The 14,443-nt window shown below is 34.5% G+C and overlaps 1 protein-coding gene across 7 annotated transcripts in view; it reads right to left on the minus strand.

Annotated features, from left to right (window-relative positions):
- Window positions 1-1,558: 1,558 nt before the first annotated feature.
- Window positions 1,559-14,443, minus strand: part of LOC133628454 (transportin-1-like) — a 103,481-nt gene continuing 90,596 nt past the window's right edge. For all 7 annotated transcript variants that reach the window (XM_062016619.1, XM_062016615.1, XM_062016620.1 and 4 more), the window contains 5 exons: window positions 12,400-12,475; window positions 9,932-10,031; window positions 7,722-7,796; window positions 4,673-4,815; window positions 1,559-3,148 (listed from right to left, as the gene is read on the minus strand). In XM_062016619.1, coding sequence (XP_061872603.1) covers window positions 4,708-4,815; window positions 7,722-7,796; window positions 9,932-10,031; window positions 12,400-12,475 — 359 coding nt within the window. In that variant the 3' untranslated portion in view covers window positions 1,559-3,148; window positions 4,673-4,707. The remainder of the gene's footprint in view (window positions 3,149-4,672; window positions 4,816-7,721; window positions 7,797-9,931; window positions 10,032-12,399; window positions 12,476-14,443) is intronic.

Raw genomic sequence — 14,443 nt, forward strand, 5'->3', positions numbered from 1 at the left:
AAAAATACTCAAGTAGAAAATCTGCACCATTACTTAGTAGCGGCTATTTCTGTAGTTTAGCAGACTAACAGTATAAGGAGCAAATGAAGCCATGCTTTTAGTATGCCAAGAGGCAGAAACACTGGAATGTAACAAACTCACAATTTTACCAGTATAAATATGCAGTCAACATTCAAGAACTGTCAAGATTATACCACAAGAATTAAAATGTTGTTTATATATCCCATGATGTAATAATTGCATTTTAACTGTTAATGCCAATTCAGAACTTTTCTTACCCAAAATGAAACCCTAAATGGCTTCTGCAAGTCTCTGCATTGTATTACGCATTAGGAATATTATTTGATTAAAAATATGCCAGAGAGAACTTACTGATATAAAAGACTATTTTGTCAGTACTGTTTATTTATGCCTTGTTTTCTTTGCTGTTATACCAGATCAGTTCATATCTGTACAAAGATCTATTAAAATACTATGTACAAAAGAAGCATTCTAAGTTAATCTAAGGTGAAGTGGTTTTATTTGGTTAAAGGGCCTTTCTAAAATGCAAAAAGTTTAGTTTATCTCAGATTCTAGTTGTAATGCTACAATATTATTTGGGTAGGTCTTGTATTCTACATTTTTTTTAATGTCACTTCTCTGAAACTCTTCACAAATGTTCACTCAAAATTAAAGCAAGATTGCATTTAAATATAATATCCTACCTTGCTACATTTTAAATGTTTTTTTCCTTCTTCTTACATAATTTGGTTTTAAAGTGCTTGTAGTGACTAAAATTATTACTAATTTACTTCAGCATTATTAGTTAGAGAAGGAATATTGTATTTGCTACAAAAGGAATGTAATTTGAAAGCAAGTTGTCACATGCAATTTTTATCAAATTGAATAAATACTATGTACTAGCAGTACTGAATATATTTCATGCAGTACATGTCCAAACTATTCTTCAGGCATAATCCATTCAAATTTTAAAAGCCAAAAGAAAAAAAAAAAGAAAAAAGTGCAGATACACACACACACACGACATGCATACTATCATGCATAAAACCCCCCCAGAACTTTTTAAACAGCATTTATAAATCCACACATACAGCTCAAACTTCAGTGCAATGACTATAATTTAACACTCAAAGAATAGAACCATGCAAAGAACAAGTCCTTTAAAAAAAATCAAACCACAAAAAAACCAACCCACAACCCCCCCCCAAAAAAACTCCCCACAAACAAACTATAAAATACCAAAAAAACACCCAAATTGTCATCCAGTATCCAGTTTTGCAATGCAAAGGTGAGAAACTAAATCTATAAAAAGCTTGTTATGGCCTAGTTTTATTTTGTAGATTAATTATGCAACACTTGAAACATGAAAAATTGGGGCTTTGCCTCTGAGTAGCAGAGTCAATCTCTCAATTTTTTCTTTATCATCATGGGATACTCTTTAGGCAATCTAAATTAATAAAGACTTGCCACTTTCAGATGAACTCAAGATCAAGTGTATCAGGATTTCACATTCATAGTACATAAGAAAATACACATGAAAAGAAAATAAAGGGTTAAATTAACAAGGATTTATTCACAGGAATACATGTAAGTAGAGAGGAAAAAAACCACCCAAACAAAAACACCAAAAAACCCCATCAACATAAAATCAAACAAATGAAATGAAGAGGATCCAAACCAACTTTCACTCCTTAGCTTTAAACTCCCACTCTTGTGTGTTTAACTATAAATGGCCACCAACAGATGTCGATATATTATATATACCCTGCATCCCATCCATTAACTTAAACATCTCTAAGATCATGCTGTGAACAAAAAGAAATCACAAAAGGTAATACACTAAGTGGGAATAAAACACAAATATAGCAATCATGTCATCAACTTCTATAACTGCCTTTACGTGCCAACTAACATTTATGTAGTCTTTATCAGGTCTTGCCATATAGCAAATTTTTAGAGATTCTGCTAAAAATTACTAGTATATAACCATTCAGAAAGCACATCACACTGACAGCACAGAGGCAAATATTTTGCAGTTATATTCTCTTTCCACATTGTGCAGGTTACACACAATACATTATCAATCAACTGTAACATGCTAAAAAGGTATTTCAAGGCCTAATTGTTAACTACAGTACTTTATATCTATATTGTTAATAAAAATAAGATCCACAGAATCTCAGAAAAGGAATTTTAAATGCATGGCTATACTGAATTGGTAAACTGCAACACAAGACTGGTGCAACATAGGTAAATGTATACTGATTTCACTCCATGTGATGCAAGCATGCTACTTTCCCACTAATTTAAATTACTTCTGATCACTATGCCTGAACCTTAAATCTCATGTTAAGAATAATGCCTTACTCTAGAAATTAGATCTCATTAAGTACAATGACCAAATCATATCCACTACTTTTTTTTTAAATGTGAAAATTAAGATATCAGTTTTTCCTTTGAAGTATCCCTCCTTAGTCCAAAAATGAAAGGAGTGACTCATTTGGTATCTTGCTTCATTTTGTCAAAGTTAATCTTTATTAATTTACAACAGGGTTTCTATATTGTACACTGTAAGCGCCTGCTCCTAATGTCGACACAAGCTGTATTTTAACTGTACTAAATTAATTAGTTTAGTTATTCATTAACATGCAAATTACCTAGGAATCTCATGAAGTAGCATGAAATAACGTAGAAAACTCCTACTTAAAAAACCAACCAACCAAACAAATCAATATAAGAGAGAAAAGAAAGCTTTTTACTGTTTGTGACACGCATTCTTAGGTTTCCTTTATTGTGCACAAAAGTTTTCGTCTTTACATATCCCTATGGTTCAACTATATGGTGCCTATTTTGGTACAGTTCCCCACAATGGACCAGAATGTGCTGTTTTGTTAATTGATATTTTTGTTTCTTCTTCACATCTAGTGCAGAATTGTAATAGGAGACAAAATTTCCACCCACAAAGGCTCCAGATGTTAAAACATTTCTGAACATCAGCTTAATACAGTGATGGCAACAACTCCCTCCCACCCCTCCCAGTAGGGTTGGGATTGTACTGTATTCCCTACTGGTTTACCCTTCCCCCCAGTAAAGGGTAATGTTTTTCCTGGGTGCAGAGGCTCCCTCATAGTCTCCCAGACTGAAGGGCCTGTAAAAGAAAAGATGATTATAGCTAAATCTTACATTGAACTTTAACTGACAGAACAGCGTATAAATAAAGAGTTTTTTTGCCTTTAAGTGGTAGGTGTCAACCTTGAACTTAAAAACAATTTTATGACTGGATTCTCCATTTTAAGTCTGTTTAAGAGCCCATTAATACCAGCTAAATTATTATTTATGAAACAACATCTTATACTTTAAAGCTACACTGACAATTCCACTATTATAACTAAGCTTAGATTTAAGATAAAAGCAGTCCTGAAGTTTTTGCCATTTTAGTATAAGATGATGATGTCGTAATGACATTGAGAAAGAATATTAAGCATACTGTCTACCAACCTAACAATTTCACTTTTAGGTGGATTAAACAAGATAGACATAGTATATCCTCAGTACAAACCGAGGATAACTGAGAATTTTACAACTTTGGATTCCTCTTCATTAGGATAAAAATCCCCACTTATTTCAGAAGTAAAATGCCCTCATTATAAATATGTAAATGTTTGAAATTGGTTTCTTTTTAATTCATTGTTCAGATCAAAAATGTAATTAAAAAAATTTCTTATGTCATTGACTGACAAATCTCAGGCTGACTTTTAAAAGGTTGTACATTCAATAATAAAACGGAATTGCATGATTCACTCCCATAATTTCAGTAAACACATCTAGAGTAAGTATCAAATTAATATAAATATTGAATGAATAAACTTAATTTGTCCTCTTTTTTGGGTAGTATAATAATCTCTTCATGGTATCACTCTACATGGGAAAACTTAGCTTTGTACGTGCACATATAGCATACAAAACAAGGATGAATAAGAATACAAGTATTCAAGAATGCAGTCACTGTTCTTTGCTGAATTTGAATCCTTCTCTAGACAGAACTGTAACAATTCAGAAATGGAGCATAAAGTGGAACATGGCAACAATAAATACATCAGTCTTCCCAAAACATCAAACTCTACAGTCAGTAGAGCTGCAGATTAGCATAACATCCTTTATACAGTGCAAAGATCATCTAGTATGTAGTTAGGAATCTATTTGACTTCTCATAACTAAAGTGTCTTAAGAAACTTTCTTTCCTGTCCTAGGAAAATATTCCTGCTTAGACCACATATATCTACCATCTACTAATTCATAGGACATAAGGGAGCCTGTGACTTTAGTATGATAGCTTGAGGATCATAATCATAATTTTGCTTATTAAACCTGAACAGGCACTTTGTTACACCTACACCTCCAATCTTATCTTGATATGCATATTGTACACTTGCTCTCTTTCTCACTCTCTTTGTAAAAATAAAAGAACAGTCTCAGAGAACTGCTTTTGCTACAGCTGATACCATTTAGGTACACTATCATCTTTTTCTTTTCTTCTTGTAGAAAGGAAAGATATCTGTTCCAGCATATCTGAAAAATTTTAGTCTAGTGAATTAATTATGTTTCATATAATGTAAACAGGGAGGAAGTCTGTTATACAGTCCTGTTTAAAAAGGAAGATTCATGTGCTTACCTCTAATTATGGGACTTCAGTTGCATTGCATAAAGTTAAACTCCATAGTAAGCTGCAAGACGCTCTTTTAAGGGAAGAGGAAACTGGTCAGAGAAATGCCTCCAATTCTCATCCCCAACTTGATTTTTAAATCCATGAAGAATCTACAAATGGAGGGGAGTAAGTAAAGATAATCATTAAACAGTAGATACATGATCATTATTTATTAGCAACATATGCAGTAAGACACAAACTTTTGGATTGTGCATCTGTTTATTTGAATTCCCCAGTTTAATATTTAAGTGTTACTAAGAAACAAAGGAAGTCTAGTAATGTCTTTCTTAAAAGGAAAAAACCCACAACATTTCAGTAAAGGGTGACATATAGAATAAAGCTACCCACACAAATCAGTATAAAATATATAAATATATATTCTATCATATGTAAATATATATGTGCATGTATTTTTATTGACTATGGTAACTCACAACCTAGAGTTAGTCCATTTCAGAATGCTAAACATTTTGTCAATTGACATAGTTTATATGTTAAGATTACTGTATTCACCTTTATTTTTTTAAAACATGTAAACTTTCCTGGGAGGAAAGTTGAGCTAGAATCATGGCCAGCATTTGACAGAATTAATGCCTGTCAACTTCCATAAAAAATCATCCCGAGAGCTATGTTTTTTCCATTGAACCTGTAGACAACTATTACTAAAAAGGAAGCTATTAAATTCTTTTGTGTTTTGAAAGAACAGGGATCCACAGCAGTCAAAAGCCAGCATAAGATGGGAAGAGAGGGGAAAAAAACCCAAACAAAAAAACCAACTCAAACAAAAATCAAGCAGGTTAAAAGGGAAACATATGAAAGAAGAAAAGCAGATTAAATGGCTCCTCCTAATAGAAAACAATGTAGAGTCTCTAAATTTTGGGTTGTTTTTCTTTTTTTAAGCTCAAGGATACTGAATTGTAGAACAGTCTATCATGAAAACATCCTCACAAAAAAGACAATGTCAAAGTTAAAGCTTACTGTACTGAACTCACTCTCAACACAACTTTTTCAAGCAGAGCTGTTCTTAAACAGCATGTAGCAATAACATTATGGTGTCACTAGTTAATTTACTGTTTTTGTCCCTGAAAGAGACCTTCCACATGCAGATTCATCTCTCTTCCCTAACTCAAAGAGTCTGATTAGCCAGCTGCCAAGAAACTACCAAACAAAATCTAAGAATGTTCAGGTATAACAAAAGGAACACTTTTTAAAAATCATCTTCCAGTACAATTTTAGCAAGTGAGCTTCTGCTACAGTCTTCAGATATCTTGCTTTTCTAAAATGTGATACAATACTTAGGGTATGTATTAGATATCAGCACAGGTAGCTTACCCCTTCCAAGAGCACAGGTAGATATTTTCTCTCTCAGCTCTAGTGCTCCAAAAAACAACAAACAAATCAACTGACTCATCCCAAAAACAAAACACTGGACAATCCACTACCAAGACAAAGACCCCATGGGACTACAAAAAGTTTTTTTCCACTGTTCCTAATTATTGTTGAAAAATTATTGGCATAATTATTGTTGGGAAAACATGTAACTGGACTACAGTAATCATGTATTCAGCTAGCATAAAAATTCACTCCAATGAGGAAGTAATAAAAAAAATTTGCATGACATTTTGAAAGCTTTGAAAGCACTTGAAAGCTTTGTCTCCTTTCTTTCATGGCAAAATGCAAAAAAGAATAAACTTTAAAAAGCAAAGATGTCCTTAGGTCAAGTGACCAAGAAACATTGTGTCAAGTTTGAATGCATTAGATCCCATATGGATATCCAGGAAAGAATCTGAAAAAAGAAGAGCGCAGCTTATTGAAGCAAGTATTGAATGCTGAAGGATCATGACAGAAACATGTACTGAAACTGTTTTGGACAATCATCACAGACAGCATCCTGGACTTTCTTTTAAGCTTGTATTTCCTGTTTCCTTCTACTGATGCTGGAATAATTATAGCCATATATTTCCTGACTTTGATGTTCCTTTGAAGGAGGTCAGTTATCTGAGAGGCTAACTAGGACAGTGAGATTTTTGTCTTTACTGCTGAAGATGGGATTCGGAAGTTCTCACTTCTGTTCTGATGTGCACACTTGGTATTACTTGAAGAGAATATACCGATACTGACCCCATGATCCAAGTACATACTTAAGAAATATGCTCCATTTTAGCTTTTAGAGGACCATTCACTTTTGACATACATCCTTCCTAAAAATAGAGATTTCACTTTACAACATATGAAGGGAGCCACAGTACTAATAGTAACAGTATCTGTCCATGAAACTGAACTAAGTTCATTTTGTTCTGTTTTTTTTGGTTAGTGCCAAAACACAATATATTGCTTTCCAAGTGGTTTTGGGTTTTTTTTGTTTTGTTTTGTATTTTGTTGTGCTTATTTTACACAAGGCAAACAGTACTTTTGCTTAAATTCTACTGACACTTTGTCTAGAGATGCATTCTTGGCTATCACTGTACATTAGTTTCTTGAAGACTTGCTTATCCAAGAGGGATTCTAAGGAGGATGAAGTCATCCCAAAAACTTATTTTCAGTTGAAGCAAGATAAACAGATTAGGATACTACTGGAAGATTTTTCATTTGCAATTTTCTTGATATTTATATAAAAAAAGGCATCTTTGGGGGGAGGTCTTGAACCACACAAATATAATTTTCTAGAAAAGAAAAAAAAAAAACCCCAGAAAAAAGAGTTTTCGATGTGGTATAAAAAACCCTGTTCTTCCAAATGCCAAATGTCAAAACATAGTAGGTTGGACATTATGAAAAGCTCTTATCATTTCAAATAAGATCTCAAGTGAGCTTTTCAACACTGTTTAAAAGAATTTTGGAATAACCTGAAAGCATGTAAAAAAATATACGTAAAAAAACTCTAGAATGTCATGATGCTTTGTCTGAAAGTCTGAAGAATTTTTTCAATAAAGTGCTAATAGTAGAAATAAAAAGCAAGAAAGAAATAGAGGATCCAAAACAGCCACAGTTCAATATACTGTCATACAAGAAACATTACCTTACAGAACATGTCTCGTAGATCATCTTTTGGGCTAATCCATGATGCAACAGCATCACAAAAAAAAATAAAGTCCTATAAGATTAAACAATCACATAGATTAGAAACCTCAATTTATATGTCTGAAAACAATGCTTGATGTTCAGTCTATAAACTATGCAGGGTATTTCATAGAATCATAGAATGGTAGGGTTGGAAGGGACCTTTAGAGATTATCTAGTCCAATCCCCCTGCAGAAGCAGGTTCACCTAGATCAGGTTGCATAGGAACATCCTAATTAACAACTGCTTTTGATTTTATGTCTTTATTTTCCAATTAATTCAGACAATAATGGTAAGTTATTGTATGCTTAAGTGCATGGAGATAGAAGTAGCTGAGTGTAGGAATAGCTTTGTTTAATCTGATTTTTGATTAAATAAAACCAGAGTTAAAAAAACCCTAAAACCAACAAATACACACCTCCTCCCCTCCCAACATGTCTAATTCTTTCAGTACACGTACAGAGTTTGAGAACCAATCATCTTAATAACCATTGACGAACTCTAGACCACACTCGCAACTTCCTCTCACGTATTTCCAGTTGGAAAAAAAGCTGTTGTATTTCATTAAGTACAGCCAGAAATTGTTTCTGGGATACACAGAATGTTTATCATTGTCCTGGTTTTGGCCGGAATAAAGTTAATTTTCTCCCTAGTAGCTGGTACAGTGCTGTGTTTTGGATTTAGAGTGAGAATAATGTTGATAACACACTGATTTTTTAGTTGTTACTAAGCAGTGTTTTTTCACTAAGTCAAGGACATTTCATCTTCTCACCCTGCCCTGTCATCAGAGGCTGGGAGTACACAAGAAGCTGGGAGGGGACAAAGCAAGGACAGCTGACTCAAGCCAAAAGAATATTCCATACAATATGACATCATACCCAGTATATAAACTGGGGTGAGTTGGCTAGGGAGAGGCCAATTGCTGCTTGGGAACTGACTGAACATCGATCAGTGTGTGGTGAGCATTGTGCATCACTTGTCTTTTCTTGAGTCATATTTATCTCTATTTTTGTTATATTCCTTTTCATTACAATCTTTATTAATAGCATTATATTTTATTTTTATTTCCATTATTAAACTTTTCTTATCTCAGTTCTTGAGTTTTACTTGTTTTCAATTCACCTCCCCATCCCATGCAGGCAAATGGAGTGAGAGAGAGGCTGTATGGTGCTTAGTTGCTGGCTGGGGTTAAACCATGACAATCATATAGGTTCAAAACTATAGCCACTCCAAAATCCCTAAGTTTAGTTAATCTGCTGTCATGCATTACCTCCTATTACACCATTAAAACATCAGTTTTAATAATTAAGTTGATAATGCACATGTTTTTGGATAGGAACTGAGGATAGCAAGTATATAGGAGGAGAGCTGGAATAATGAAGAGTCCTCCCTTTAAGCTGTGCGAAAGAACAAATGGGCAGCAGTGGAGGGAAATGTTAAGTACAAAATAAAGGATAAGTGAAATGAACTGAAAAAATAAATTCTGGTGTTTCAGGGAGAAGGATTCTAGGCAAAGAAAAGGGAAATTCACCTTCTTTTTTATCTTAAAAAATATTAAAAAGCTTTACTTTGGAGCTGCGGATACCAAAGAAGAAGTGTATTTTTGAGATGTACGAATTATTTTTAAGAGATGTATGTTCCTTGTATTATTAACTATTTAAGCAATATATCCAAAGTTGAAACAAAATCTTCCCTACCCAGGTTTTAAAAATGAAATGATAGGTATTGTTTTTGTTCTGTTTCTTTTTTTAAAAGCTTAGATTGCATCTGAAAAATAGATTTTAGTATGTCGACTTTTGACTAGTAAATGCAAGGCAAAATATATACATATTCTCAACGTAATAAAGATTGATAGAAGTATTAACATATAGTTAATCAAAGTTCATGATTTACATATTCATTGTAAGTAAAAGACAAAAAAAGAAGAATTTAACATTATGGTCCTTTCCTTTCCAGAAATGATGATTACTAAAGCAGAAATTCTGAAGTATCATGATATGTATAATTTGAAATATAATTATTTTGGTCTCCTTGACGTAAAAAAAGCAGCTACATCATGTACTATAGGGATTCAACATCAAGCTAACCTTTTTTATACTTCATATAAAGCTTTCACTAAATTTCACATGAATAAAGAAAAAAAAGTTAATATCTATATATTTATCTTACTTGGACTACTCCACTAGGGTTGACCGAGATCATGGTACATATCCCACGGAATGCTGAATCCTTTTCCTCATTGTCTCTTATGTTTCGCAGAGAGGTGCACCTAATAAGTTGAAGAGAAAAACTTAGATAATTCTATTACTTTTTCATTCAATCAAGTCAGAACTAGATGACAGTATTTGATGGAATAAGTCACACTGATAAGATTATCTGAAACACCATTTGAACACTTAAGAAAAATAATTGTTGCACATAGTCTTTACTAGTATATTCCCATTAGGTATCATCTCCATAATCTTGTTTTCCTGTTGTACTATATACAGTTAGAAAGTGTGACTTGTATTCTATTTAATATAAAAAATAAACATGTATATGAAATATTTCTAAATATCTAAAAAAAATATCTAAATGGTGGGTGTCAGGAGGTTGGGGCATCCCTTTTTTCTACTGTATCTAGCAACAGGACAAGGGGTAATGGGATGAAGCTGGAACACAAAAAGTTCCATTTAAATATAAGAAAAAACTACTTTATTGTGAGAGTGAAGGAGCACTGCAACAGGCTGCCCAGGGAGGTTGTGGTGTCTCCTTCCTTGGAGATCTTCAAGACACGCCTGGACATGTTCCTATGTGACCTGATCTAGGTGGACCTGCTTCTGCAGGGATGTTGGACTAGATGATCTCTAAAGGTCCCTTCCAACCCTACCATTCTATGATTCTATGATACTTATGATTTCTAGAAACTATCATTATTAGAAGTAAAACATATAATAGTATCGCAGTATGAATTTGTAGTGGTTTTGTCTGGGCCAGGTGTTTTGGTAGTGGGGAAGCTACAGGAGTGGCTTCTTCAAACAAAGAGCTGCTAGAAACTTCCCCTGTATCTGATAGGGCTAATGCCAGTCAGTTCTAAGATAGATCTGCAGCTGACCAAGGCCTGGCCAATTAGTGATTGAGGAAAAACCTCTGTGAATAATGTATTTGAGAAGGGGAAGAAGTTGTTGTACAGTTGCTAAACTGCAGCAGCAACAAGGAGTGAGAATGTGAGAACATCTCTGCAGACACCAAGGTCAGGGGATAAGGAGGGGGAAGAGGGTGCTTAGGCCCTGAAAGAAAGACTCCCCTGTGACCTGTGGTGAAGACCATGGTGAGGCAGGCTGTCCCCCTGCAGCCCATGGAGGACCATCAGGAAGCAGAGATGCACTTGTAGCCCATGGAGGACCCCACACTGGAGCTGGTGGATGCCTGAAGTAGGCTGTGACTCTGTGGGAAGTCCAGATTGTAGCAAGTTCCTGGCAGGACCTGGGAGCCCGTGGGGAGAGAGGAGTCCAAGCCAGAGAGCAGATTTTCTGTCAGGACTTGTGATCCTGTGAGGGACTCACGCTGGAGCAGTTGGTACCTGAAGGACTGTTCTTCCCATGGAGGACCCACGTTGGGGCAGCTAACCCCATGGGAGGCCCCATGCTGGAGCGGTTCGTGAAGAACTGTAGCCCCTGGGAAGGACTCATGTTGGAGAAGTTCGTGAAGGCCTGTCTCCTGTAGGAGGGACCCCACACTGTAGCAGTGGGAAGTGTGAGGTGACCTCTCCCTGAGAAGAAGCAGCAGCAAAGGAACTGACTGCAATCCCCATTCCCCATACCCTGCCCTGCTGGGGGGGGGAAGGAAGGAGAGCCCTGGGAAGAGGGAGGGGTGAGGGGAAGTGTTTTAAGATTCGGTTTTATTTCTCATCTTCCTGTTCTGATGGTTCATTAATAAATCAAACCCTTTTCTCCCCAAGTTTAATGTGTTTTGCCCATGATGCAAATTGCTGAGCAATCTCCCTGTCCTTATCTCGACATGCAAACCTGTTGTTCTATTTCTCTCTCTCCTGTCTAGTTTAGGGGGGGGATTCATATTACGACTTGGTGGGCACCTGGCACCCAGTCAGGGCTAAACCACCACAGAATTATGTCAGATATCGCTTACAGAACAGTTACTTAAATTTACAGCAGCAAGCAAGCTATTATACATAACAAGTTTAGAAACATATTCCTTACAGCAATTCAAGCCTCAGACTGAATTTTAAGTAATGTACAGTTTACATTTTACAGTATTTGCATACTTTATATTATCATTCTGGTGTATTTTAAAATAGGTGTATTGAAAAATAGTCAAGCTTTAACACTCAAGCATGTGACAATCTTATCCCATGCATAAATTAGTCGTTAGCCACAACATAAAGAATACATGACAGTGCTACTAAAAACTCACAAACCTGATAGGACAAGATTAGTCACATGGTTGGCAATGATTAAGGACTGAGATTTTTTTAACAAACTGAAAATATATCTGAAAGTGAGACAGAAGAAAAAGAAAGAAAGAGAGAGAAAAAGAGAGAGAGAGAGAGAAAGAGATAGAAAGAGAGAGAGAAAAAAGGAGAGAGAAAGAGAGAGAAAAGAAAAATGTTTTAAAAAAAAAAATTGAATAATACACACCAGGGTCTTATAAACTGCTGTAGCATGGGAGCCACCTCTTGAGGACAAACGTAACCAAGACGACCAATTGTTATTGCTAAGGTAATGCAATCATGGTTATACACCACCAAACGCCAACCAAGACATGAGCAAATGAGGAGGGGGAGAAAAAATAAAGAAAAAACAACAAATAACTCAGAAACAGAAGCCAACAGAATCTATGTATGATAGTAAACATAAGATTTCACCAGTGCTGTTTATTACCATCCCCTAAATAAGAGGCAGCAACCTATATGATATATTCTCCAGGATAAAAGAAAAATGAAAGAAAATAAGAGAACACCAAAACCCACAATTTAAAATTCAAAGGCTTTCTGATGTAAGCAGCCATTCTGCCCTCTTCAGAATCATCTCTTACAGTAAATTTACCTACCATATACTTCAAAGTTTTTATTAAATATACTATTATGGATACTCTCAACAGAAATGAATTAGTCATTTTCAGTTTTAGTAGTCTAAAAGTAGTCCTAAACATTTTATTTTTTCAGTATTTTGAATGAAAGACTTTTAATAGATCTACCGTCTATCAGTAAAAATACATTTATAAATACTTCAGAATAGAATATATTAGGATCTATCTAATAAATGCTAAATAGATTAAACACTTCTCAAAGAGCACAAAATATTCGTTTTCTTGATAATCTTGTAGAGAATTTAAAGTGGTTGCTAACTCACAGCAAGTGACTGCAGAAAATGAATTCTTTAATCCCAATATTTCTCCTGTTCAGGAAAGACTTCCTCATATAATTTGTGTAAGAATTTGACTTCTGATACAAAAGTATAAGGACACATGAAAAGTAAAACTGCTTCTTTGGATAATTAGGTAGTATGGTCCTTTGTTCTGATGGATAGACTGAAGAAAATATCACCATGCAAATGTGTTTTAACGGTTTGCTCAATTAATGAAGGGTTAATCTTCAGAAAAAGGAGAAGGTGAGGAATAATGTATTAGGATTAATTAAAGCAAAAAATGTGAATAATACTACAATCCAGCAGATTTATATGAAGCAAAGAAAGAAAATTTATGTTCAAGGGACATATGCAACAGTAATTTCATGTAACATGCAATAAAGCCGATGATGCTTTCACCAATAAAACTTTTGCATAGGATATACTAGCAGTTTGAAATGTACTCATTCCAATTACTCGATTTCAATATGCAGTGTTTCAAATTTTTGACAGATCTAACTTATAAAACTGTATTTGAAGTGCTACTTTCCAATGAAAATACACTTTTAATGTTTATCACAGCTACAGTCTGTACAAGGAATAGTAATTTCTAACAAAGCTTAACTTTTTGGCATATACTCATTACTTTCTATGCAATTACTTTCACTTAAGGTGGTCTTGTATGTTTCCATAGAAGTGTTTTCATAGCTCAATACATAACAACCTAAAGCAGAAAACAGTGATATCCTTGCACATACCAACTACATGCAGTACAATATCCCACAACAAACTTATAAGTACATCACACTCAACATTTTTTTGCAGTTATGCATCCACATTTAAAGTAACTATTAAAATACTGAAAAAAAAAAAAAGGTCACTGCTTGGATGCTTCAAAAAAATCTCTGGTAAACTTTTAACTTCTAGATGCTTCTCAGTTATAAGTATTACACTTCCATCAGTGCAGATGAAGTGGGTTGGGGCAGGGGGGAAGAAAATTTATATTGCTATAATATTCTATAGTCTGTTTCAAAACAAGTAGTTATTTGCTCCAAAATTATCTTTCTGAAAAGCAGTACCTTTGCCAGACAACTAGGCAAATTTCCTTCAAGTTCACCTTCCATACTAAACAAGGGGGTGTGTTATAGAGAATACTGGAGAAAAAATGTGCATTGAAAGAAATATCTCTCCAATTTCTCATCCTTAGCTCAAAACGAAAAGTAACTGCAGCACTGAATTTGCCTAATTTTAAATTACATCAAGTATAATGATTAAAATATTATTTTTCTTACAAGCCAGTTTTTAAACAGAAAAATTTCAAAAGATTCTCAATTAG

This window comes from Colius striatus, chromosome W, assembly GCF_028858725.1.
Source record: "Colius striatus isolate bColStr4 chromosome W, bColStr4.1.hap1, whole genome shotgun sequence".
NCBI lineage: Eukaryota > Metazoa > Chordata > Aves > Coliiformes > Coliidae > Colius > Colius striatus.